Source organism: Leopardus geoffroyi, chromosome D4 (assembly GCF_018350155.1).
Source record: "Leopardus geoffroyi isolate Oge1 chromosome D4, O.geoffroyi_Oge1_pat1.0, whole genome shotgun sequence".
NCBI lineage: Eukaryota > Metazoa > Chordata > Mammalia > Carnivora > Felidae > Leopardus > Leopardus geoffroyi.
Genome location: NC_059342.1, coordinates 82,058,943 through 82,086,586, shown reverse-complemented (window position 1 = coordinate 82,086,586; position 27,644 = coordinate 82,058,943). Strand labels below are relative to the sequence as shown.

At 40.8% G+C, this 27,644-nt stretch overlaps 1 protein-coding gene and 1 pseudogene across 1 annotated transcript; both read right to left on the bottom strand.

Annotated features, from left to right (window-relative positions):
* Window positions 1–3,285: 3,285 nt before the first annotated feature.
* LOC123592744 (olfactory receptor 1G1-like) lies at window positions 3,286–4,227 on the bottom strand. The gene has a single exon (XM_045468079.1). The coding sequence runs from the start codon at window positions 4,225–4,227 to the stop codon at window positions 3,286–3,288; it is 942 nt and encodes a 313-aa protein (XP_045324035.1).
* Window positions 4,228–9,834: 5,607 nt separating this feature from the next.
* LOC123592974 lies at window positions 9,835–10,764 on the bottom strand (annotated as a pseudogene).
* Between the last annotated feature and the right edge of the window lie 16,880 nt (window positions 10,765–27,644).

The window sequence follows — 27,644 nt, the reverse complement described above, 5'->3', positions numbered from 1 at the left end:
TTTGCATGTAACTGTAAGAACTGTAAGTTTCCTGTGAAGAATTTCCTGTAAATAATGTTTCATAATTGTTTTTTTTAATTTCAGTTAGTTAACATACAGTGCAATATTGGTTTCCGGAGTTGAATTCAGTGATTCATCACTTACATACAACATCCAGTGCTCATCACAAGTGCCCTCAATACCCATCACCCATCTAGCCCATCTCCCAACCACCTCCCTCCCTCAATCGTCAGTTTGTTCTCTGTCGTTCAGAATCTTCTATGGTATTTTCCCCTCTCTTCACTCCTCCCTGCCCCATATGTTCATCTGTCTTGTTTCTTAAATTCCACATGTGTGTGAAATCATATATTTGTCTTTCACTGATTTACTATTTCACTTAGCATAATACAGTCTAGCTCCGTCCATGTCATTGCAAATGACAAGACTTCATTCTTTTTGATGGCTGAGTAATATTTCATTATATATGTGTATATATATACATATATATGTGTATGTGTATATATATATGTCACATCTTCTTTATCCATTCATCAGTTGATGGATATTTGGGCTCTTTCCATCATAACTGGTTTTCATTCATATAAAAAATTTTTCTAATAGCCATTATGATATCTTTTACTCCTAAGATTATTCCTAGCTGAGTTTCCTAACACCCAAATATACACTTATTGTGGGGAGCATATTGTGATGTATATAATTGTCAAATCTCTATGTTGTACACCTGAAAGCAATATTATTATATTACATGTCAAGTGTACTTCTATCTATGCTCATTTTTTCTTTCTGAAGATTTTACTTAAAAGTAAAAGGGTATGGGAGTGACTCAGTCGGTTGAGCATCTGACTCCTGATTTTAGCTCAGATCATGATTTCATGATTCATGAGATCAAACCCCTCATCAGGCTTTGTGCTGATAGCACAGAGCTTGCTTGGCATTCTCTCTCTGTGTCTCTTTCTGTCTCTCCCTGTTCCTGCTCTCTCTCTGTCTCAAATAAATAAAGATTTAAAAATGTATATCATAAAGTAATTCTATACACTACATGGAGCTCGAACTTATGACCCCAAGATCATGAGTTGCATGCTCCACCCACTGAGCCAGCCAGGCGCCCCAGTCAACTACACTTCAGTTAAAAAAGGAATAGGGGCACCTTGGTGGCTCAGTTAGTTAAGCATCTGACTCTTGAATTTGGCTCAGGTCATGAAATCAGGGTTACTGAGATCAAGTCCCACATCAGTTTCTGTGCTGGAAGGTTGGAGCCTACTTGTGATTCTCTCTCTCTCCCTCTGTCTCTGCCTCTCTGCTCACAATCAGGCTCACTCTTTCTCAAAAAAAAAAAAAAAAAAAAAAAGATGGGGCACCTGGGTAGCTCAGTTGGTTACGTGTCTGACTTAGGCTCAGGGCATGATCTCATCGTTCATAAGTTTGAGCCCCGTGTCAGGCTCTGTGCTGACAGCTCAGAGCCTGGAGCCTGCTTCGGATTCTGTGTCTCCCTTTCTCTCTGCCCCTTCCCTGCTCATGCTCTCTCTCTCTCTCTCTGTCTCTCAAAAATAAATAAACATTGAAAACAATTTTTTTAAAAAGAAAAAGAAAAGAGTGAAATGGAAAAAAATGGTTAACAGACTGAGGAAAATAGTGCTTTCGCCAACAGTCAAAGAAATTAAAAGTAAAGCAAGGAGATACCATTTTGGCTATCCTATCATTTGTAATTAAGGATACAATGTGAACATCAAAATATGGAGAAGATGTAGACAAAAGGGCACTCTCATTTGGGAATTTTTGCTGGCTGAATAAATGGTCCTGTAAAGGTACTACTTAGATATCCTACTTACTTTATCTATTATCTATCTATCTATCTATCTATCTATTTCTTTTTTTTTGAGAGAGAGAGCATGAGCAGTGGAGAGGGGCAGAGGGAGAGATAGAGAATCTTTAAAATTTTTTTTAAATGTTTATTTTTGAGAGAGAGGGAGGCAGAGAGAGAGAGAGACACAGAGAGGGAGAGAGCTAGAGTGAGGGAGGGGAGGAGGAGAGAGAGAGGGAGACACAGAATCCGAAGCAGGCTCCAGGGTCTGAGCTGTCAGCACAGATGTGGGTCTTGAACTCATGAACTGTGAGATTATGACCTGAGTTGAAGTCAGACACTCACTGACTTGAGCCACCGAGGTGTCCCATAGATATTCTACTTTTAAAAATATTAAATATGATATATGAAAATAATTTCTTTTTGGAGACTTTCTTTGCATCATTATTTGTAATAGTGAAAGCTTAGAAACTTTCATCCCCCTAATCATCCAACAATGGTGAAATGCCATATACATCATGGGCATTTTTTATAATGTATTCTCAGAGAGCCAAATGTTCAGGAAGACATAATAATATGGAGACAATTCATGTTATAAGATTAAGCAAAAAAGTATATATAATTGTACCAGCAGTATTTTCTCAACAAAGTAAAGACAAAAAGTCATTAGAAAAAGATAGGTGAGAAATACTGTGAAATCTTATCAGTGGCTTTCTTTATATGGAGGGATAGTGAGTGTTTTCTTTTTTGCTATTCATGTTTTACAAATTTACTATAATGAGCATGGATTATTCTGTAGTTGAGACAAATGAAATAAACTAGAATTTAAATACCAAAGAATCAAGGACTTGTCCATAAGTAATAATTACTCTCTGTCAGAATCTTAGATCTGATCCCTGATGTGTGATTTGGGGCCAGTCCTCTGAAGTGTCGGTGCCTAGTTTCTTCTCCTCAAATGATTCTTGTCTTCTTAGTCCCAGCAAATAGCATGTCTTCTTGGTGCAGCCTTCTCCATGGGTAGGTTAGTCCCTATCAGTGAATTGTTTCCAAAGCTGGGCTTGGAAATGGTCCTTGAAACTCCAAGCACTTGAGCCTTCCTGGTTGTGAGCATTTCTTGTAGCTGAGTGGGACCTGTTAGTCCCAGGCTGAGCTGCTTCTACCTGGCTTCCTCCCAGCACCCGAATTCTGTCTGGTGTCATTCTTGGTGATTCCTACTCTCTGGCTTGGATCTGCTTGGACACCTATACCACTAGTCAAGTCACCCTGTAGGGATTACTGGCCACTCATCTTCCAGGGGTGCAGTTCTGTCCTTTTCCAGTATCTCTGATTGTAATTCTGGCCAGTGAGGCATTCTCTGTTTGTTAAACCTGGTTGTGATGTTGGGCATCCATCTTGCTTGAACTTGAGTTTTCAAAATTACAGTGGGGAAATGCAGGGAGAAGGCATTTCAGAGAGCCTGAGCTCCCAGTCTGAGGAAGGACCCTTTACTGAGGAGAACATCTTCCCCAGCCAAAGAGTCTCCACAGAGCCCCCTTCATGTCCCTGTTCCTCAGGCTGTAGATAAAGGGGTTCAGCATGGGGGTGACCATCGTATATATCACAGATACAACCATTCCGGTGTCTGCGGAGTAGGAGGATGAGGGTTGGAAATACACCAGAAAGAGTGTCGCATAGAAGAGAGTAACCACTGACAGGTGAGAGCCACAGGTCGAGAAGACTTTGTGTTTCCCCCCAGCAGAGGGAATCCTGAGAACTGTGTGCATGATGTGGGCATAAGAGACCAGGACACAGGTGAGTGGAATCGTGCCAGAGAGAACTGCTTCAGTTAACATCGTGACCTGAAAGATCTGGGTGTCTGAACAGGCAAGTTTGAGGAGTGGGGGTACATCACAGAAAAAGTGTGGGATGGCATGAGAGGCACAGAAGGAGAACTGAGACATGAGGAGGGTAAGCGAGGAGGCCAGGAGGTGGGAGCAGAGCCAGGATGCGGCGACCAGCAGCAGGCAGCGCTGGGGACACATGATCGTGGTGTAGTGGAGAGGAAGGCAGATGGCCACGTAGCGGTCATATGCCATCACGGCCAGCAGGAAGTCATCCAGCAGGGTCAGCGCCATGAAGAAGTACATCTGCACGAGGCACCCAGTGTGGGAGATGGCGTGGCGCTGTGTCAGGATGTTCGCCAGCACCTTGGGGACAATGGTGCAGGTGAAGCAGGTCTCGACGAAGGACAGGTTGGCCAGGAAGAAGTACATGGGGGTGTGGAGGTGCTGGTCAGAGCCAATGGCCATGATGATGAGCAGGTTCCCCAACACGGTGACCAGGTACATGCCCAGGAAGAGTCCGAACAGGAGAGGCTGCTGCTCAGGGTGTGCAGAGAAGCCCAGAAGCAGGAAGTCAGAGACGCTGGTTTGGTTTTTAATTGCCATTTAAAGTAGAACAGGTTCTTGCTTAAATGTACATAGACTCCAAAAGGTTATATCATTCAAAGCCTCTCCTCTGTTTTCTGTGTTCTTTTCAAAGGTCACAAGAATGCACTCCTGTCTCTCATGGTGGGTTGTAAGCACGTACAGGGCCGAGAACTGTGGACAGCGACAGTGGGCGATCTTGGGAGTGAACTTTGCATTTTAGCGTCTCAGAGTTGTCTTGTAGACCTCCTGGATGAGGTTGAACTGGAGCTTAGCTAAGAAGAAACTTCCTAGGTTTTAGTCCACTCTCCACCTTTTTAAAAAAGTGAAAATATCAGTCTCATATGCTTGTGAGGCCTGAATAGGATCTCTTGAGGATCTGCATTTACTACACAGTTGTTAAGGAGAGTCATCTCTCTCTCAACCCTCATTGCTTTTTATATTTTGGGTAAATTATCTGTAACCTTTGAGTCTCATTTTCTTCACCTGTAAGATGTGGACATAAACCTAACATATAAGACTGTTGAAAGCATGAAAATACCAGAATCAGTTAAAGGTTTTTTCAGGACCTTTGGATGGAAAATCCCAAAGACAGACTTTATGTTGTGCATTTGGATGGTATGGAAAGATGAACACACACACAGTCAGCGCCAGCCTGTGCGAATGTCATGATGTGGTGATGAGATACGTTGCCTCTGGGTCTGACAAACCTTCATTGGGCCACCAGCCTCCTTGTGCGCTGTGATGTTGAACAGGTCTACACGGTTTTCTGGCCTCAGTTTCTGCACCTGCTTAATGAGAGTAATAATGCCGAAATCAGAACTTTGTTGAGGATTAAATTAGGTAAGGATTGTAAAGAGCTAGAACAGTGACTGACTTATATCAACTGCTTGTCAAATAGTAGGTTTTCATGAGATTTTTGTTTACTCCTGATGGATTTAACAGAAGAAAGGTGCCTTCTGGAGTGACCAACTAGTCCTCTGTGTTTATCCAGGACTTTTCTGCTTTCAAAACTGAGCACCTCACTCCCAGGAAACTCCCTCAGTCCTGAGAAAATTGGACTTTTCTTGGTCCCTGTCTGTGGGAAGTTGAGCTCTGAAAACTGTAAAGTTTCATAGAGTTGTAAATACCATAGTCACCAATATCATCATTGTGACCTTGGATGGCAATGGTTCTGACCTAGTAGTACCATGACAGAGCATCCATTTGGACTTGTGACATGTATAGGCCCAGGTTTGAATCCCAGGCATACCATCTCGGTCAAATCATTTACCTTCTAGAACCTGAATTGTAAAATGAGCCTAAATAAATCTAAATAGCATATACCTCTGAGTCTTAAATTAAAAAAAAAAAGAGAGATAAGACTTGTTGACCTGTTAATTGTTGGGGAGATTATTTCACTCCTTGGATGGTGGTATAGACTGATTCCAGAAGCCATTCACAATCCAGTGGGTTGGGAGTGAATTGTCTATGCACAATCCAGGGGTTCTCAGCACTGTTATTGCACAGCTACCATGTCTTGGCCACTGCCGGGGGCTTGGGGACCACTTGCACTAACTTCAGGCTGGACACTCAGGGAATTCATGGATATCAAATCAAAGCTTTTCTCATGGTGGTTAAGAGAGCCAGGTTCTACTTGGCTGAGAGTGAGGAAGGGACAGGAAAGGAGGAAGGAATAGGGGAGGAGGTGTTTGTGTGTGACCAATGCCTCCCACCTCTACCCTCTCAGGTCTTACCTGGAAATTCTGATCATCCTCACATTTTGTCACCATCACTAGATATTTTTTTTTTTTTTTAACAATTTAACGTTTATTTATTTTTGAGACAGAGACAGAGCATGAATGGGGGAGGGTCAGAGAGAGGGAGACACAGAGTCCGAAACAGGCTCCAGGCTCTGAGCTGTCAGCACAGAGCCCGACGCGGGGCTCGAACTCACAGACCGCGACATCATGACCTGAGCCGAAGTTGGCCGCTTAACCGACTGAGCCACCCAGGCGCCCCGTCCCCATCACTAGATGTTTTGTCTGCCTTGCCAGTTTGGTTTGCCTTTCCTTCTTCTCTTCAAGAGGACTTGCTACAACCTCAGTTTGTTTCCTTCTCTGTAACAGCAGCATGGACTAAAGATTTGGGGCTGGAGCAACCTGTCCTCAGGAACAGGAACCAGGAGGAGCTGTGGGCTTTTCACATGGAGTATCTCCTGGGACCTAATCCCCAACCTCCTAGTTAGAGACAAAATGGGGCAAATGTCCAAACTCCGAGCTGGCCCTTCTGGGCCTTGGATTTGTGAGTCCCAATAGTGTCAGGAGCACTTTTGTCTCAGAGTGACCAGGTCTGTGACTCCTGAGAGTACCACACCTGGTGCCCTTGCCCTGGGCACAAGCAGGGGAGGGGTTGCCTTCTCCCCCCACCCTAATCTGCCAAGGAGTGTGTACTCTAATCAGATTCTAATCCTCTTAAAGAAACCCCATTATTTCTCAGAAAATAATAATAATAAGTGAATTGGACAGGTTTGATGTAGGGTGGGCTACACATTGTCTTCAGATTCTTACTGTTCTATGAACAGATGTGTTTCCTGTGACTCTAGAAGGCAGAGAGATGGCTCATCTATAAAAATCTACTGAAGTAATAGAGGCTTCTGCACGCAAAATTCCTTTAAATTTTATAAATTGCAAAATAAATCATATATAAAAATGAGTATATAAAACACATGGGACACTTTTCTTATGGTTTTACCAGTTATGTCTATGTGTGAAAATCATGTATTGTTTATATTTGCCTCTTCTTGTCTTTTACATGAATGGAATCATTTAGCTTCTTTCACTAAATTTTATGGTTTTTTTTTTTTTTAATTTTTTTTTTCAACGTTTATTTATTTTTTGGGACAGAGAGAGACAGAGCATGAACGGGGGAGGGGCAGAGAGAGAGGGAGACACAGAATCGGAAACAGGCTCCAGGCTCTGAGCCATCAGCCCAGAGCCCGATGCGGGGCTCGAACTCCCGGACCGCGAGATCGTGACCTGGCTGAAGTCGGACGCTTAACCGACTGCGCCACCCAGGCGCCCCAATTTTATGTTTTTTTAAAACATTTTTATTTGAATATAGTTGGCACATGATGTTACATTAGTTTCAGGGGTACAGCACAGTGATTCAGCAAATCTATACGTCATGCCGTGGTCACCACAAGTGAAGCTAGCATCTGTCACCATACAATGCTGTTACAATACCACACATTCCCTACACTGTACCTTTTATTCATTCCATGACTTTAGGAAGCCTATACCTCCTACTTGCCTTCACCCATTTTGCCCACTCCCCAGTCTCCTCCCCCCGACAGCCATCAGTTTGTTTTCTGTATTTACAGTCTGATTCTGCTTTTCCTTTGTTTATTCATTTGTTTTGCTTTTTAGATTCCACACATAAGTGAAATCATATGGTATTTGTCTTTCCCTGTCTGACTTATTTCCCTTAGCGTAATGCTCTCTAGGTCCATCCATATTCAATTTTATGTTGTTGCCATTCATTCATATGGAAAGTTGTAGCTACAGGTCATTCTTTTTCACCAATGTGTAAGAAAGGTTCACAGTGTCCTATGTAACATCGTTGGGGCTTTTCATTTTGGAAATCAGAATCTTTCTAATTTTAGACTTATAGAATTGTACATATTTATGGTGATTTGATATGCATATGCTTTGTGGAATGATGACCACAATAAACACATCCATCAATTGAGAGTTACCATTTCTGTTTTGTGGTGAGAATGCTTAAGATTATTTACTCTCTCAGCAAATTGCAAATACATAATTCGATATTGTTAACGGTCATCACCAGGCTGTACGTTAGATCCCAGAACTTACTCATCTTATAGCTGAGAGAGAGAGAGAGAGAGAGAGAGAGAGAGAGAGAGAGAGAGAACGCGGGAGACACAGAATCTGAAACAGGCTCCAGGCTCTGAGTTGTCAGCACAGAGCCCGACACAGGGCTCAAACTCACTAATTGTGAGATCATGACCTGAGCTGAAGTCAACACTTAAATGACTGAGCCACCCAGGAGCCCCTGAAAGCTTGTACTCTTTGAAGAGCAATGTAATCATCTGCCATAACTTCTCTTTTCCTCTGCAGGAAGGTTCCTACATTTCCCCCCTCCCTCTTTTGTATCCAGTCCCCTTAGTTCCTCCTGGGTAAAGTCATATTTTTGTCCCCCATCTTTTCTTCACTTGTCTCCTTCATATCTCACAGCTTTAGATTGTATTTCAGAACTTTGAAGTGCTGAACAACATTCCTCATGAAGGTTCTATTTGATAGAGGAATTATTTGAACGTTATTGGAAATGAAGATGGGATGGAGGGAGGAGGGAGGGAAAAAGGAGGCTGGGGGACATTTTGTTATTGTGGATATTGGGGAGGCCTTCTCTGTACCCACTGGAATTCTTAAAAATATTGACAACATAGTTATAAGGTCCTAAGGACAGGATCATTTATAGTGAAACACTTGGAAATACTGAAATAGTTTCAGGAGACACGTAGACTGAACTCACTTGGAGGATGTATGACAATATGACTATTTCCCACTTCACTACAAAACTTCGAATGTTATTTGGGAAGGGTCTATAGACACACTTTCATATACTTTTGATGTAATGGCTGAAATTTATTTGGAGCTTGCTATGTGCAAGACACTATTCCAAATACTTAAAACAGAAATAGTATACATCTTAGGACACTTGTTATATCATTCAATCCTCACAACAATCCACTTTGCATATGACAACTGAGGGACAGAGAGGTTAATGTACTTGCCCAAGATCAGAGTTGGTGATGGTGGATTTGGGCCTCCAGTACAAGCAGTATAATTTCAGAACTAGGGAACAGAAGCTCAGAGGGGTTAAGTAAATAATCAAAAGTTGTTAAATTTGGAATTTTTCCTTTGACACCCACAACCACATGGTGAGATTACTTTTTGTATGCATTATGTAGGTGAAGAAAATTGTCTACGTCAGTAGACTTTGTGGCTTGATTATGGTCACAATTTGTGGGACTGTGTTGTAACGTAAGTGCTTGACGGCATAATCTTAGGGTCTTATTACCATATTGGTGAAGCTGCTTTCTCTGAAAAATATGTGAACAGCTTTGGGGAAGTTATGAGCAATTCTAAAAGTAACAAGAAAATCTACTAGCTAGACCCAAGGGGATTGTGCCTAAGATGATTAACTCATATGATGAGGACATTGACTTACTGAAGCTTCTTAGGAGGTGACCCATATCCTAATGGATTAAAAAAAAATCCCTACAGAAGTTTTTCCTGCTTTTCATCAGGATATTTTACACAACATTGGTCACATCTGTGACAAACATGAGACAGAGACTGCAAGAGAAAAAGGCAAACTATGTGTCTAATACAGAAAGGCATCAATATCTGTGTCTCATATTATTTTTACCAAGAAGTATAATAACCTTCTATTGTAATTGTCTCATTCCCCCTCACTGGACTGTGATTAACTTTGAAGACAGAGCTATGATTGAGGTATCTTTGCAATATTTTAATCATTAAGTACAGTTCCTGGCACATAGCAGGTGTTTCATGGGTTCTTATTGAATGAATGAATGCTGAGAAGTACCATATATGGGTTTTGCTATTCTACTCTCCTGATCAGCTTTTTCAAGGCCTGCTTCATGTCCTTATTCCTAAGACTATAAATAAAAGGATTCAGCATGGGGGTAACCACTGTGTAGATGACAGTGATCACACGATCCTTTGTCACTGAGTAGGTGGATGAGGGGCGAATGTACACGAATATTATGGTCCCATAGAAGAGTGCCACAACTGTGAGGTGGGACCCACAGGTGGAGAAGACCTTGTGCCTGCCTCCTCAAGAAGGGACCCTCAGAACGGCACAGGTGATGTGGACGTAAGAGACAATGATCAAGATGAAGGGACTCATGATCACCAAGGAGCCCTCTGTGAAGGCCAAAAGCTCATTGACAGAGGTGTCAGAGCAGGAGAGCGTCAGCAGTGGCTGGACGTCACAGAAGAAGTGGTGGATGACGTTGGGCCCACAGAAGGAGAGGTGGGCCATGAGAATCGTGTGGGTGAGTGAGTGAAGGTGGGACAGCACCCAGGACACCGTCACCAGCAGGAGACAGCGCTGGGGGCTCATGGTCGTGGTGTAATGCAGTGGGTTACAGATGGCCATGTAGCGGTCAATAGCCATGGCAGCCAGGAGGAAGCTGTCAGTGATCCCAAAGGCCACGAAGAAATACATCTGTGTGAGGCATTGGGCAAAGGGGATCTTCTTGGTCTTGCTCAACATGTTTGCCAGCATCCGTGGCACGATGACGGTTGTAAAGCAGACGTCCACCAGGGACAGATTGGAGAGGAAGAAGTACATGGGGGTGTGGAGGCGGGTGTCCCCCCGGATGGCTGCAATGATGACTGAGTTGCCAGCCACGTTGACCAGATACATGACTAGGAAGCTGGTAAAGAGCCACTCCTGATATTTGGGGTCACTGGTCAGTCCCAGAAGGAGGAATTCAGGAATATGGCTCTGGTTTCCCCTCAGCATTGATTTCCTGTAAATAAAAAATATGAAGGAATGTTAGGTGTGTGTCCTGGCTTGGGGTCTTCAGTCTGGTAGAGGGGATATCTTAAAACTTGTTCCAGCTCGTGTGCTGCAGGAGAGTCATCATGCAGCCCATCATGTATTCTTTTTTTTTTTTTTTTTTTTTAATTTTTTTTTTTAACATTTATTTATTTTTGAGACAGAGAGAGACAGAGCATGAACAGGGGAGGGGCAGAGAGAGAGGGAGACACAGAATCGGAAACAGGCTCCAGGCTCTGAGCCATCAGCCCAGAGCCCGACACGGGGCTCGAACTCACGGACCGCGAGATCGTGACCTGGCTGAAGTCGGACGCTTAACCGACTGCGCCACCCAGGCGCCCCCCATCATGTATTCTATGATAGAACTCCATAACTTCATAGAATTGGTGTTGGCTCTCTTGATTTCATTTCATTTTTATTTTTATTTTTTTGAGAGAGAGACCACAGTGGCAGAGGGAGGGAGAAAATCTCTAGCAGATTCAACACCCAGCATAGAGCCTAACATGGGGCTCGATGTCGTGACTGTGAGATCATGACCTGAGCCAAAATCAAGAGTTGGCTGGCCACTCAAGCGCCTCTGGCTACCTTGATTTCAATTCCAACTTTGCGTCTGACTAATTTTGTGAACTTGAACAAAGTACTTCATCTCTTGTTTTTGATCCAAAGACAAAACTTGTAATACTCATGTTCTTAGGCTATTCTGACAATATGTGGTAAAGATACTTGGAAAATTGTTCAGAAGGTAATCATTTTGCTTCATTTCCCAAGTTGTATCTAAGATACATCCTTTTGCTCTGTCTGGCCTCAGTTTTTGATCAGCTGCCAGCCCCTCGTTGCTTACACCTGGTGCTTCTGGCCTGGATTTCTCTCTTTCTGCTCCCCCTATATAAGAAAAGTAGGGTAACCTAAATTCTCCCTATAGAAATCACATAAATACTGTAGAGATTGTATTCTTGGACCCAACCCCTCTTGAAAAAAAGTGGTTTTGGAATGCATTTGAGAGTTTAATTATGGGCAAGAAGGTCAGACTAGGAATGGCTGGGACCTGGAAATTTGACATGTGCATCAAGGTGTGGAATTGTCAAGGGTAAGGGAGAAGTTGGAGAACTGACTCTGGCAGAGGAAGTTCAGTTACCCAACATTGAGCCTGGTGGTTTAGGGAGGTGGGTGGCATCAAGGAAGACACAGAGGAGCTAAATGGTGAGTGCTCTTATGGACAAGAAGAGTCTAAGGGGTGAGAAAGTGGGCAACAGAAATGTGGGAAGATGCAGTATTTTGGCAAAAGAATACTGAGAGGTATGCACAGAAAGGTGCCAAGGTTCAGAATGTGTTCTTTGTCCCCCCAAAGGCAAGAGCCAAGGAGAATAAGCCAAGGCTCCAGTGTGGCAGGAGTTGAGGCACGAGTTATCTATCTACCAAGGTAGGGGTTCATTTGAAGTAGGACACAACAAGAAGCCATTTGGACATAGAATTAGAACCAGCCAGCAGCCACCTGGGTTGACAGTGAGATGCTGAGTCACAGAGCCATGCACTCCATATGCCCACCCTGCCTTAGGACAGGATTGTTTTTAGAGAAAAGAGCAGAAAAGAGAGCCTGTAAGTAGTGGTCAAATAATGTTAGGTAAGGGAGGGTACAGTTAGGGATACAGTTTGAATGAGAGAAGTCCACATCCTGTACTCCTTTGTGTCTTCATCAACTTTCTGGTACTTTTGACAATCAGAAACAAATCTTTTTTAATGCTTAGTGATCTTGAATGAAATTCCTGGCCCTGCTTAGGAGAACTCAGGCTTTTGTTTCTCTTTTAACCTTTGAACAAGTGCATGCACACAGCAGCATTGTTTTCTGAAGTATTTCCCTCCTCTCTGAGATACTTGGTGCTCGGAAGGCCCAAATTGGATCTTTCCACTAGGCAAGGGTCCTTTAAGGCATGGACAACATGTAGACAGGTCTGTGGTGAAAGTGCTACCTAGGCAGGGTCCAAGTTTGTTTTGCTTCTTACTGGTTTCCACCTGGCTCACAATTACTGGCTCACAGAAATGTTATCCCTGACCATCCCTTATAAGGCTGTGGGTTTTACATTAGTAACTGGGAGACTAGACTCCTAGGAAAGTCAATGGGAAAAATTCATGATTTGGGAATTAGTTTTGGTTCAGATACTGGCTATTTCCCATTGGGAATATTTGGTTTCATTTTTTTTCTCATCTGAAAAATGGGGAAGTTAAAATGTCATCTCTTGAAGTTTACTGTTAAGTTCAAGTAGGATAACATATCTGAAAAGTGTTTGAGAACTACAATTTCTTTGTAAGTGTTGCTTATACTAATAATACTATTTCTTGTTAGTATTCCATACTTAATTGTGTACAGCTGAAAAATAATAGATACAATTTGGAGGAAGTCAGGCAGAGGGTAAGCGTAGTAGATGCCATCTACGGTAAGCCAGGCTAGTGTATTTGAGGAGGGGAATAGAGTGGTCACTGGAAGGAGTGCTAAGCTACGTGTTAAGCTAGAGGGGACAGCAGAGTGACAGGGTACAGACCTAGGACAAAGTGGTCTTTCCCAGGAAAAGAGGTAAAGGAACAAAGGTCCTCAAGGATTTTCTATTCTTTAGGATAATTCTTATTGGAAGTGTGTGTTAATTTTCTATGCCTGCTATAACAAATTACCATTAATGTAGTAGCTTAAAACAACACAAAATTTTATTTTACAGTTCTGTAGGACAGAAGTCTGAAAAGTCAAGATGTCAACAAGGCTGTATTCCATCCTGGAGGCTCCACAGAAGAATCTAGTTCCTTGGCTTTTCCAGCTTCTAGAAACTGCCCACATCACCTGATGAGTGACTCCCTCACTCTGCCTTCAATGCCAGCAATGATGGGTGAGTCCTTGTGTTGCCACCTCTCTGGTTCTCTTCTGCCCCACCCTTCCACATTGAAGGACCCCATGATTACACTGGGCTTATTTGGGTAATTCAGGAGGATCTCTTTATTTTAAGGTTATGGATTTCTGGTTTCCATAACTGTGAAAGAATACATTTCTGTTGTTTTAAGCCACCAAGTTTGTGGTAATTTGTTACAGCAACCCTAGGAAACTAATACACAGATCCCATGATATCAACGATATAGACCCCTTGGCAAGATTAATCATGGAAAAAAAGAATGCATGAAAAAATAGTCAAGGAAGGAGAAGTTATTTCAGGCATGAGAGATAAAATCATAAGTCTTAAGAAATTGAAAATTTTATGAAAAGTTTAAATGAAATGGATAAATTCCCAGAAACATACAAAATCTATAGGAATTATCTGAATAGACTAATCAATTATAAAAAAATTATAAGTGGTAGTCAAGAACCTTCCCTCTCAAAAAATCTCGGGCTCCAATGGCTTTAAGGTAAATTCTACCAAATTTTTGAAATAGCTAGTTCGATTTTATGCAAGTTGTTCCAGAAAATAATGCACAGAGGGTAGAAAGGGAACGTTCCAGCCCATTTTATAAGTTCAGTATGATACTGAGTCCAAAACCAGAAGAAAAACAAGAGAAGAAAATAAAATTATAGGCCCATTTTGTTTATGTACATAGATGCAGAATCTTAAATAAAGCAATAGTTAAATGAACCCAACATAGCACTGAAAATATTACATCATGAGCAAGTAGAATTTGTCCCAGTAATGCAGATTTCAGAAAAACCCATCAATATACTTCTCCACATTAATAAAATAAAGGAGAATAATATTACATGGTAATTTTCATTGAAACAGAGCAATCATTTGCAAGGTTCAACATCTGTCTACATCTGTCAACATCTCTCTGTTTAGAAAACTAGGAACAGGAGGGGATATTCTTAATTTGGTGGAAGCTATCTACACCCAAGTCCTACAGCATATCCCACACTAAATAGATAAACCTTAGATGCATTATTTTAAAATGAGAAACAAGATTAGGATATCCATTATGTCCACAAATATTTAACATAGTATTAGAAATCCTGCCTAATCAATGAGAAAAAATGAAATATGGCCTTTTGTAGCAACGTGGATGGAACTGGAGAGTGTGATGCTAAGTGAAATAAGCCATACAGAGAAAGACAGATACCAAATGGTTTCACTCTTATGTGGAGCCTGAGAAACTTAACAGGAACCCATGGGGGAGGGGGAGGAAAAAAGAAAAAAAAAAAAAAGAGGTTAGAGTGGGAGAGAGTCAAAGCATAAGAGACTGTTAAAAACTGAGAACAAACTGAGGGTTGATGGGGGGTGGGAGGGAGGAGAGGGTGGGTGATGGGTATTGAGGAGGGCACCTTTTGGGATGAGCACTGGGTGTTGTATGGAAACCAATTTGACAATAAATTTCATATATTAAAAAAAAAAAAAAAAAAAAGAAATCCTGCCTAATGCTGTAAGAAAAGAAAAATGTGAAAGGAAAAGAAGGAAAAAAATAAACCTTTCATTATTTAAAGAAGATAGGCTCATCTTCTTGGAAAAAAGAATAGAATCCACTAATAAAACATTAGAACCAATAAGTAAGTTCAGCAGGGATGCTGGAAACATGATCAACCTAAGAAATCAATAGCATCGCTCTAGAATAGAAAGAAATAACCAAGAGAATGGACTAGAAATAACCAGAATATGTAGTAATAAATGAGATGCTATCCACTGTCACAGTACAGACTCTAAATCTCTAGGAATTAATTTATCTAAGAATACACAAAACGGCCATGTAGAAGCTAAGTCTAATAAAGGGCATATGGATAATTAAAATGAATGGAGAGAAATCCGTCTTCTTGGGTGGAATAAATAATATTACAAAGATGTTATTTCCCACATTAATCTATAAGTTTAATTCAATCTTAATCAAAATATCTTAGATTTTTGAAGTCATTGATAACTTTATTCTCAAATTTACAAATAATAATAAAGATCAGGAAATAGCTAAGTCAAACTTGAAAATAAAAAGTAAAAAGATGACATTTGTCTTAATAGAGATTAAGAATAATAAAAGTTCATAATAATAAAGACAGCATGGTTTGGGTGCAAGAACAGATAAAAGACCAATGGAAAAAACTAAGTAGCTCAGAGAGAGACCTATATTTATACAAGGACTTAATACAGGAAAATGATGGTACTAAAAACCAATGGGGGAAAGTATGGAATGTTTGGAAATATTGGGAAAATCGACTCTTTATATTGAAAGATATCAGAAAGAATTGTTATCTAATATCATATATAAAGGTGGAATCAGGTGTATTATGAGCTTATCTGTGGTAACATGTAAATCTATAAAGTTAATAGGGAAAGACTAGGAGAATATCTATGAGCTAGAGGGGAAAGAACTTCTTAAATAAGACACTCTTAAAAAAAGGGCAAAAGTAAATTGTTTACATAAGTATGAATGAAGCTAACAGACATATGAAAGGCTAGGAGATGATATTTGCAAGTATAACAGGTGAGATACTAATATGTAGAATATGCAATGATCACTTTCACATCAGAAAGAGAAATATATGAATCCCAGTACAAAAATGAGCAAGAAAGCCAAAAGGCTAATAAGCCTATGAAGAAATGCTCAAATCCATTGCTTATCAGAGAAATGACAAAATAAACCATGAGATTTCACTTGACATTTGTTAGCTTGGCAGACATTAGAAAGGAGAATAAGGTCAACTCTTGCAAGGGGATGTGGCAATATAGGGATCCTTTGGACACTGCTGGTTGGAAAATAAAACTGGTGCAAGACTCTACAGAACAAACTGGCATGATTCAGTCAAGTTAATGAATATCCCATGAGCTTACAACCCTGCTGCTAGACGGAAGCCCAGGGACATTGGTACACAGGCAAATAGAAGCTTCTGGATGAGGATGTTTCCACAGTGTCAGTTGCAGTGATGGGGAATTTGTGGCAACCTCGGTCTCCCTCACTGGGCTGGTAAATGTGATAGGCGCCCGCCATGGGTACAGTGCAGCTGTCTAGAAAAACTGATTAGAATTACAGCAACTTTGATAGATTTTAAAAACATAATCTGAGTGAGAAAGTAAGGGAATGAATGAGATCTATGACACAAGATGTTTTATATAAATTAAAAATGCAACACAAATGGTAATATTTCATAATGCATGCATATCAATAAGTCACATTGTACACCTTAAAAATAACTTAAAAATGCAATAAAACAACAAGGATATCCATACACAAAGTTGAATGTTAAGCATATTAGAATGGGGGAGGAACAGTAGTGGGGAGTGAGTGAGGAAGCAAACAAGTAAGAGAAAAAAGGGTCCAGAGTTGGCAATATGCCGTGAACTGGGTATGTGATTAATTCAACCCTTTGCATCTGAAGTCTATGAATAAGAAAAAGAATATTAAGTCTTAAATAAAACTCAGAGATTTATCTTCCTTTCTATTTGTCAGAGCATGAACCCATCAGGAACACAGATGCCAGGTCATCCCACTAAAATATTGTCAGTAAATGGAGCCCACTGTCTCCTAAAATGTGCCCCTGTCCCTTTGCAGTCAAAATTGGAGAAGCCCATTTATCTTGGATTGAAATGCAAAAGCCAAGCATTCTACTAAGCCCCCCAGTACCAGCATCCTGTTAGCTGGCTTTCTCTTTGCTAGTGATGTTAGGTATGCCTTCCTTTCATGGGTTGATGGATTGATTTATGATTCACTTGACAAAGTTTCACCAAGTGCCAGGAAACAACCCAAGCATTGAGAATACAGAAGAATCAGATACCATGATAGCCATTCTGATGTTTGAAAACAATGCCTATGTCCCCAGGTTTGTTCTCTGGGTGAAATTCCTCCAGTTCCTTCCAATCCTTACCCAGCAAGACTTGGTATTAAGTCATCCCACCATCTACAGTCACCTTTCAAAGATTCTGGCTGGCATGGCTAAAGCTCCCTGTGTAATGGTCAAGTATTTCCTTTTAGAATGTAAATTACAGTGAGACATTTGTACAATTCTAAGTTGTTGGAGATGGAAGTGATCTTAAAATTTATCCATTTCATAAGTTTCCAAACTGCTCCCCTGGGGACTCAGGGGCCACCCCGAGAGGGATCAGGAAGCTGAGGGGAAGGCTGAATGAGAGGTACTTTGGGTCTCTTTCTCTTTAATTAGAGCAATTCTGCTATCAATGTGTTTTACAGAATGAATTACTCCATAAGAAATATTATGAACATGAGGATGAAATCAAGGTACTCATTTTATATAGGGAAAACTTGAGGCCCAATTTTTTACCCAGTACCACAGTCTCCTCTTACCACTCACATGTGTCAGCTCATGACTTAGGTTGTTCTGAAGATGTTCAGAGGTCAGGGTGAGGCCATAGTATCTGGAGGCTTCCTCAGCAGGCCTGGCTTTTGGGACAACCAGGGGCCAGACTAGGTCTCCCCGTCAGGATCAGGGCAGCTACATCTGTTTCATTCCTAGTGCAGAACTTCTTTCCTTGGGGTCTGACCCACTAGAATAACAAATCCTTCCTGTATTATATAAATGGAGAAGGAGAAACAGAGGGATGTGGAGACCATGGCATTAGAAGCATGGATATATGACTTGGTTTGTGGTTTCAGCTATGCTGAATCTGAGCCTCAGATTTTGTCCTTGGAAAAGGGGATGATTTACAACACGATTTCTTAGTTTCTAATGCTCCAGGGTTTATAGGACTTGGGTGTAACAATGGGTAGATGATAACAGCTACTTACTCAGAAAAGGGATCGTGACCTCCAGGGTGGTCATTCGAGAATCTAGGCATCTTCTCCTCAGCCTCACTGGCCTTGGTGGTTAGGGAGAACATGGGGGCTGGGGAGATAGAACTCTCGTATCAAGTGAGGAAGAAAAGATCCAGACTTGGTGTGGGAGCAGACAGGACTCACTACACTCTGACTGTTGTGTGTGTGATTGTCATCTCAGACACTTCTCTTCCTTTAGAGAAGTAATCTTTCAATGTAGCCTCAGCCATCTGGAACCCAAGGCTTTCTCTCATGCCCAGCTACCATCACTGGTCTCTGAAGATTTACTCAAATGATGAGGAAGGGTGAAGACCTGGAAGGAGGTGATTGCCTTTCACATGAATCATCCCAAGGAGGCAGACAGTATTTCCATCAACTGCCCCTGGAGAGCTCATTAAGAGGGGAGCCTTGGGGAGAACAGTAGAGACTGAGGAATCTCTGCATTCCAGGGTGGCAAGTTTCTTTGAATCTCGGATAATTAGTTTGTTACCATTGTGATTTTGAAGGAGATGGAGGTAGGTAAATAGAGAAGGCTTGGACCTGAGGCTGTCCCTGGGATGTTGGGGAGTGATGTGTGGTGCCATGGAAAGGATCCTAAGGGTAAAGATTCTCTTCACTCACAATGAGTAGTTGTGATTTGATTAGCCTCTCTAAATTTTAGGCTTGTCATCTAAATTTTAGTACCTGTATGGCAGGGCAGGTTGCCTGGAGAATGAAATAAACTTAAGAATATGTTCATATAATAATAACCGTTTATCAAATGCTTATGTGACATTTTTATATATCACTCTTCAAGTGCAGTGTTCTTGTTTTTGCAGATGAGGGAAATGAGGCTCAGTCTTATTAAAAAACTTGCCTAAGGGGACGCCTGGGTGGCTCAGTCGGTTGAGCGTCCGACCTCGGCTCAGGTCATGATCTCACAGTCCGTAAGTTCGAGCCCCATGTCGGGCTCTGTTCTGACAGCTCAGAGCCTGGATCCTGCTTCAGATTCTGTGTCTCCCTCTCTCTCTGCCCCTCCCTTGCTCATGCTCTGTCTTTCTCGGTCTCAAAAATAAATAAAAACATTAAAAAAGGAAACTATTAAAAAAAAAACTTGCCTAGGGGCATCTGTGTGGCTCAGTTGGTAGAACTTCCAACTTCAGCTCAGGTCATGAGCTCACAGCTCGTGGTTCAAGCCCCGTGTCAGGCTCTGTGCTGACAGCTCGGAGCCTGAATCCTGCTTCGGATTCTGTGTCTCTGGCTCTCTCCATCCCTTCCCCATTCACAATATGTGTCTCTGTCTCTCAAAGATAAATAAATATTCAAAAAATAAAACAAAAACTTGCCCAAATTCACATAACTAGAAAGTGCTGCAGCTAACTTCAAATTCAGCGTTGTCTCAGTCCTATATTTCACACTTAGTCTACTTTGTTATGTGGAGACTACACCTAGGAATGTCTTTGATGGCTCCCTCTTATTTTCTCCTCCATGGTGCTAGGCCATCTTCAGATGTTCTGCAAATTTATCTGCTTTTCCCCCTATTCTGATAATCCTGAGCAAGCTCTTGCTCCATTGGAGGAATGGCTCATTGAGGGTAGGGTCATGTCTACTTTTTACTTCACTGATGTGTCCCCTTGACATCTAGCACAGACTCTGGCCCATAGCGGGCATTCAAAACCATTGGCTAAAGTAATAAATAATATATCAGCAGGGTATTTCTTTTTAAAATCTTTGTGAAAAATTTAAAAAGTTATTCCAAGTAAGAATACACTCTTACTGCTGTGCTACCAAAAACAGTTATATTTATAAAGTGTTTTAAGACTTTAGGTGAGTACATCATGCCCAGGAACAGCAAACAGAGACTTAAAGATACTCCTACCATATCTGATGTAATGCAGCCATTGTATCATCAGCTTCTCAGAATGAGAAAGCCAGAAAATACTCTGAATGTGGCTTTGCCTTCAGTTATGTTGCTCCCTTGATTAAAACTTTCAGTTCATTTATTCATTCAGTACTATATTAGATGCTAGAAATAAAGAAGTCAATCACACCAAGTAAGTCCTTATTCATACACTCTAGAAGGGAGAGTGACCTGTATTAGTGTAATTACATGGAGTGATCAATCTTATACAATAGGAGTATGTAGGAGTCTTAGGAGTATGGAAAGATGAGCATTGAATTCATGGTTGGGTGAGGCTGGGGATTAGGGATGGGTTGAGAAAATCATTTAGAGTATAAATGACACTTGAGCTGTTTCTTGAAAGTTTAGGTAAAAGATGGCCAGAGAGTCATGGTAGAAGGACACTGAAGGCAGAGGGACCACCTCATGGGCAGACATACCATTTCTGGAGATCTGAAAATAGCCATGTTACTCAAATTTAGAGTGAATATGTAGGAGTGATCAGAGATGAGGCTGGAATGTTAGGTTTACTATATTTATTGAAAATAATTAAAATTCCTTAGCTTGCCATTCATAGCATTCCATGGACAGGTCCTTTTTCTAGTTTTCATCACCTATCAGTACTTCCTGAGGCCATAGCCATCCTTGGCTTCTTGCCATTCTTAGCACCTAATTGCCATGTGGATCTGCACGTGCCATTTCCTTGGCATCACTGATTTACTGAGGCTCACCATCTTTGCTTGCCTGAAAAATTTTGTCTTCCAAGTCTAGCCTTCCTCTGCTGAGAAAGCTTACCATATTTGCTCATCTTTAAATATGACTCATTTGGTACTTCCTTTGATTCATGTAGTTCTGGCCTTTCCACAGTCACACTGGGGGGGACTCCCTTTCAATCTGGTATGCTTTTATTTGTGTTCGTTTCATTTTACCCGATATATTACCAACTCGTTGAGGACAGGACGCATCAGAGTGGGGTGAAGCAGACACCATAGGTTGGTTCACCCAGTACCTGATCCAATCCCCTTCTCCTTTCCTACCTTTAGAATGCAGGCTGTAAAAGTTATACATTAGATTTTCAGCCACTCTCTCAGCTGGAGGAGGCCCCCAACATAGTCTTGGTCAATGAAAAGATGTAAACATAAGTCGTATATTGCTATCCCTTCCCTGTGTTTCTCACTCTCTTCTTTCTCTCTCTCTCTCTTTTACTTCCTTTAACTCTTTTAGTTGGAGCTGAAGCAGCCATCATAAGAAGAGTCAAGAGATTGAGACACATAGCATCTCTGACATCACAGAGGCATGGACCTAATGCAAGCAACCATCTCTTCTGATATCTTAGGGGATAGGTAGGATATAAACACCCCCTTCCCAATTGATTAAACCATTGTGGTAACATTTTCCATTACTTTCAGCCAAATATGAGTCTAAATTATACAGAGAACTTTGTGAGAAACTCAGAGATTAGTAGAAAGATGGATCTAGACAGAGGAGATACACACTTGAGCAGCGTCCATGCTGAGTGGACATATGGGGTGTGCTAATGGGAGGCCATCAGGGCAGATAAAGTATTTAGAGGTGACAATTCAGACAAGAGGTATTCTTAGGAAGGTCTAGTAACAGGGAGACTATGAACAGGCTACGTATTATGGTTCTTTTTTTCTGTTAGTGAATCTCAGCATAATCAGCCCTTGTTCTAGGCTAGAGTAGTAAAGCATTCATATTGGATGGGATCTTAAATATCACTGGTCACTCTTTCAACAACAATTAATCTTCTACCATATCATCCATCATTTGCTGGTACACCTCCTGTGGTGGAAAGCTCACTTCTGCCCAGACCACCCTATCCATTTTTAAGCAGCACTGAGACTTGTTCAGGTCCCTGGGGTTGTTCTAGTCTTATTCTTTTCCTTGTACCCTGTATGGTGGGGACTGGGTTCCTCCACATTGTAAACATTCTCCTTCTCCTGGATTTTCAGGACTGGCTGCTCCAGGCTTCCTTTGACCTCTCTCTCTCACTCATCTGGTTTACAACTCATTTGCTGAGCAGAATGGTAGACACATCTAGGGTCTAACACATACTTTGACATTTATAAGCTAAAGTTTTCAATCCTCTGTCAGGTATTCTAATTTACTTCAACTCAGAAAAATGACTTCAAACAATTCTTATTTCTCAGCTTTATTGAAGTATAATTGACAAATTAAATTTGTATATATTTAAGGTATATGCTTGATGTTTTGATATACATATACACTGTGAAATGATCACCACAATCAAGTTATCACGTCCATCACCACATCCGTCACCTCACGTAGTTACCATTTTTTTGAGTGTGTGGTGAGAAAACTTAGGATCTGCCCTCTTAGCACATTTCATGTGTACAATACAGTACTGTTAACTGTAGTCACTAGGATCTAAATTCTATCTCAAGAATGTATTAATCTGGAATAACTGAAATTTTATACCCTTGGGTCAGCTTTGCACAATTCTAACAGTTGTGATATTACCAGTCAAGGCATGTCTAATTATCAAGCACATGTTATTTTCTCAGTTTCAAGAACCCCTTTCACTACCATTAATAACACATACTGAGTGAATTCTAAAGTTCTGTGCTGATGACTGTGTATTTATCATTGCAAATCTTTACAATAGCTCACTATCTACAATAGCCCAATAATACTATTATTATACCTATTTATTGTTGGCTTACACAATAAAAGTTTATTTTTTGCTGACCCAAAGTCCAACATGAATGTGATTTCCATGTGTGATTTCCTTCAGGGTCCTGGAATTCTTCCTCCTGTGGCTGTACCCTACCCTAGTTTCTCAAAGTCCTTTCTATTCAGCCCATGGTTGGGTTAAGAGAGAGCGTAGCAGGTAGGAGACTTGAATGGGCCAGGCTGAAAAGTGATGTGCATTTTTCCTACCCACATGCTTTTGGCTGGAACTCAGTTCCATGGCCACATTTAACTCTAAGAAAGGCTGGGAAGTGTGGGATAGCTGTGTTCACAGAAGGAAAATGCTGAGGAGTTTGAGTGTTATTTAAGCAAGGTCTGAATTTAGAGAGAGCAGAAGTGTTGATATGTGTGAGTATCTGAGGAAAAAGCATTTCAGACAGTGGAAATGGTGAATTCAAAGGGCCTGAGGTGGAAGCAATCCATGTTTTTTGAAGGAACACCAGAGATCAGTGTTTCTGGAGGGGTGCAGGTAAAGACAGGACCAGCAGGGTGAGAAGGCAGAGGGGTGTGGGGGGACAAATTCTGTAGAGTCTGGTAGGCTATTACAAGGACTTGGCTCTTTCTATGAGTGAGATGCGAGTCCACTGGGTCATTGTGAGGTTTTGAGCAGAGGGGGGATATGATCTGATTTATGTTTTTGCTTCCAAAGTTTTATGTGGAAAAATTTCAAAGTCACATAAAAATGGAAAGAATATTGTGGCAAACATATATCCTTCATGAAGATACACTGGTTATTAACCTTTGGCCACATTTGTTTCATTCCTTTCTATAAATTTCCAATTTATTTTTTGCTGCCCTATTGAGAGTAAGTTGAATACAATATACCACTACCCCTTTGGGTGCATCAGGGCAAACTCGGTAATTCTCCTGCTGGGTCTGCCATGATTTGAGTTTGATTATGAGTCTGTAGACTCAGAGAGGTGATACAAGTTGGTCTTGAGAAGAATCAACATTCCCCTGCAAGATGACTGCCATAGGAGGAATTATTCTAGCTGGGAAGAGCAAAGGGCAGATAACTTCTCCGTGAGAAGTGGCAAAGGGGGCTCAGACATTTGGGTGTTCCAAGTACTCAGATTCATCACTGTCTATCAAAATTTTCCCATTCAAATTTTCAGGAAACCATTCTTTCCCAGTAAATGCCCTGACTTTAACATAAATGACAAGGCCATAAATCTGATTTGTGCTGTAATTTGGTCACTTACAGGGTGAGATTCTGGGTTTGCTTTTTATTTTATTTTATTTTTTTAAACTTTTTAAAAAAAGTTTATTTTATCTATTTTTAGAGAGAGAGTGTGTGAGCAGGGGAGAGACAGGGAGGGAGGGAGGGAGGGAGAGAGAGAGAGAGAGAGAGAGAGAGAGAGAGAGAGAGAATGAATGAATGAATCCCAAGCAGGCTCCATGCTGCTCAAACTCACAAACCTGAGCCAAAACCAAGAGTTAGATGCTTAACTGACTGAGCCACCCAGGCGCCCCATAGGTTTGCTTTTTATTAGTCTGGGTCCTGTGACAGAAGTAAGAAGGGATTTTTTTTTTTTCATGGAATCATAAAAGCTTTTAGCTTTTCACTCATGTCTTGAGTTTGAAGTGTAAATTGTTGAGCTTGCCATGTTCTTTCTCAAAGTTCTCTGCTATAATCTGAAGCAGCCAGTACACCCCACTCTTTTTATACTCTTTCTTTCCATTCTAGCATTCTATTGCTAAGGCTTCTTGGTCTCCCAAGTGATCATAACATTGTTTGTAGTGGATTCCATGGGTTAACAGTGTCCCATTTTCCACTAGCAAGGTCATTACTACTTTCAAATCTAAGCCGATTGGATTCTAGATTCTCTTATTTAATTAATTCTAGATTCTCTTATTTAAGTCTCTCTTTCTTTGGAGCCATCTTTGGTACTAAAATGTGTATCAACCAGTTAGAAAAACATGGTATTCTGTGTTCCTGATATAATAAGTTTAATATAGCATTTGGGACATATAGAATTCTTTAAAGAATGAGAGGAACAAAGGTCAGAGAAGCTTCTACTAGAGGTAAAGGAGACTGACACTGAAGATCTTGGCCAGAAGCACTTGTTAAAAATAAACTAAGAGGGGCGGCTGGGTGGCGCAGTCGGTTAAGCGTCCAACTTCAGCCAGGTCACGATCTCGCGGTCCGGGAGTTCGAGCCCCGCGTCGGGCTCTGGGCTGATGGCTCAGAGCCTGGAGCCTGTTTCCGATTCTGTGTCTCCCTCTCTCTCTGCCCCTCCCCCGTTCATGCTCTGTCTCTCTCTGTCCCAAAAATAAATAAACGTTGAAAAAAAAATAAAAATAAAAATAAACTAAGACATATAAGTGAAATCATATGGTATTTGTCTTTCTGTGACTCATTTCACTTAACATTACACTCTGTTCCATCCATGTCTTTGCAAATGGCAAGATTTCATTCTTTTTTATGGCTGAATTATTTCCATTACACACACACACACACACACACACACACACACACACACCATATCTTCTTTATCCATTCATCAGTTGAAGGACACTTGGGCTGCTTCCATAATTTGGCTATTGTAGATAATGCTGCTATAAACATCGGGGTGCATGTATCCCTTTGAAATAGTATTTTTGTATTGTTTGGGTAAATACCTGGTAATGCAATTGCTGGATCGGAGGGTAGTTCTATTTTTAACTTTTTGAGGAACCTCCATACTGTTTTCCAGAGTGGCTGCACCTATCTTAGCTAACTGGAATTTAAATAAAAACTTAAAAATATAAACTGAGATATATTAAAAATTTAAATTTGAGCAAAAGTCAATTAAAATTGGGTAGCATTCAATCTAGAAGATGGAAAGAAGCTCTGAGGAGTTGTACAAAGTGAAAGACTTTCATAGGCCAGAAGGGAGTGGGAATCAGGAAGTTATACTAGACAAAAAGGTGAAACTAATATAACATTTTATGTCAACTATACGTCAGGAGAAAAAGAAAAAAGTGGGTTGATTATTGCAAAGTCGCTTTCTTTTAGGGGATGGCAGGGATCTTTCTATGGGATTACTGACCTAGTGCTGATCAGGTGACTCCTGATTGATTGGTTTAAGATTCCATTTCCGGGAGAGCCAAAACCATAATGAAGTCAAACCCAAATTTGATGGCACAGGGCTTAGAATAAACAGCTCCATTTGGGGCTTGTTATTTTGTTTTTGACATTCTAAAGCAGAGGGTTCTCAAAGGCTTGCCTAGAAGATGCCATAACTCTTGAGAATATCTGAGAAGTTTCCACAAAGTGTCTTAGTTTGCAGTTGCAAAGCAGGTGGTTTCATGAATTTTTTTCAGGAGCTATTATAAATTCTTACTCTGTCCACACATTTGGCTGTATCTGTCTCCAGGGAATAATGTTTTGCACTTCACTTCTGTGTTCCAAATATGATATAAGTTCCTTTTTTGGCAAACTATCCCAGAACCATAGAGAGAAAGGAATTCTGGGAAATGTAGTTCTAGAGTGGTGGATTGACAGTAGTCAATCCAACACACTATGTAAATAAATAGATGATATTTTAAAATAACAGAAAGTTTGATTACTATACAAGGTAGTAGGATACAATAATTTGTTATAAAATATCTACCACACCTTTACTTCATGGAAATACATTTTATGACAGTGATAATTTGTATTTTAACATTTTTTTAAGTTTATTTATTTTGAAAGAGAGAGAGAGTGCAAGTGGGGAAAGGGGAGGAAAAGAGAGAGAGAGAGGGAGAGAGAGAGAATCTCAAGCAGGCTCCACACTGTCAGCTTGGAGCCCGATGTGGGGTTCAATCTCATGAACTGTGAGATCATGACCTGAGCCAAAACCAAGAGTTGGATCCGTAACCAACTGAGCCATCAAGGCACTCCCATATTTCAATATTTCATTTTCTTCAGAAATGGTCACTAAGTTTGAGGTTCTTATGATATTGAAAGTATTTAGCAGCTTAAAGAATTCTTCAAGGCTGTAGCAACTTCTTACTAGATATGTCTCCTGAGGCAAGGGAAACAAAAGCAAAAATAAACTATTAGGAGTAAGTCAAAATAAAAATCTTCTGTACAATGAACGAACCATCAACAAAACAGACTATTGAATGAGAGAAGATATTTTCAAATGACATATCTGATAAAGGGTTAGTATCCAAAATATATAAAGAACTTATCAAACTCAACACCAAAAACAAACATTCCAGTTTAAAAATGGGCAGAAGACATGAATAGACATTTTTCCAAAGAAGACATACAGATGGCCAACAGACAAATGAAAACGTGTGCAACGTCACTCATCAGGGAAATGTAAATCAAAACTATAATGAGATATCACTTCACACCTGTCAGAATGGCTAAAATTAACAACCCAGGAAACAACTGGTGTTGGCAAGGATGAGGAGAAAGGGGAATCCTCTTACACTATTGGTGGGAATGCAAACTGGTGCAGCCACTCTGGAAAACAGTATGAAGATTCCTCCAAAAGTTAAAAGTAGAACTACCTTATGATCCACAGTTGCAATAGTAGGT

Coding starts and splice junctions, on each gene's coding strand:
- LOC123592744 (XM_045468079.1), bottom strand. CDS start 4,227: ATGGCAATTAAAAACCAAACCAGCGTCTCTGACTTCCTGCTTCTGGGC.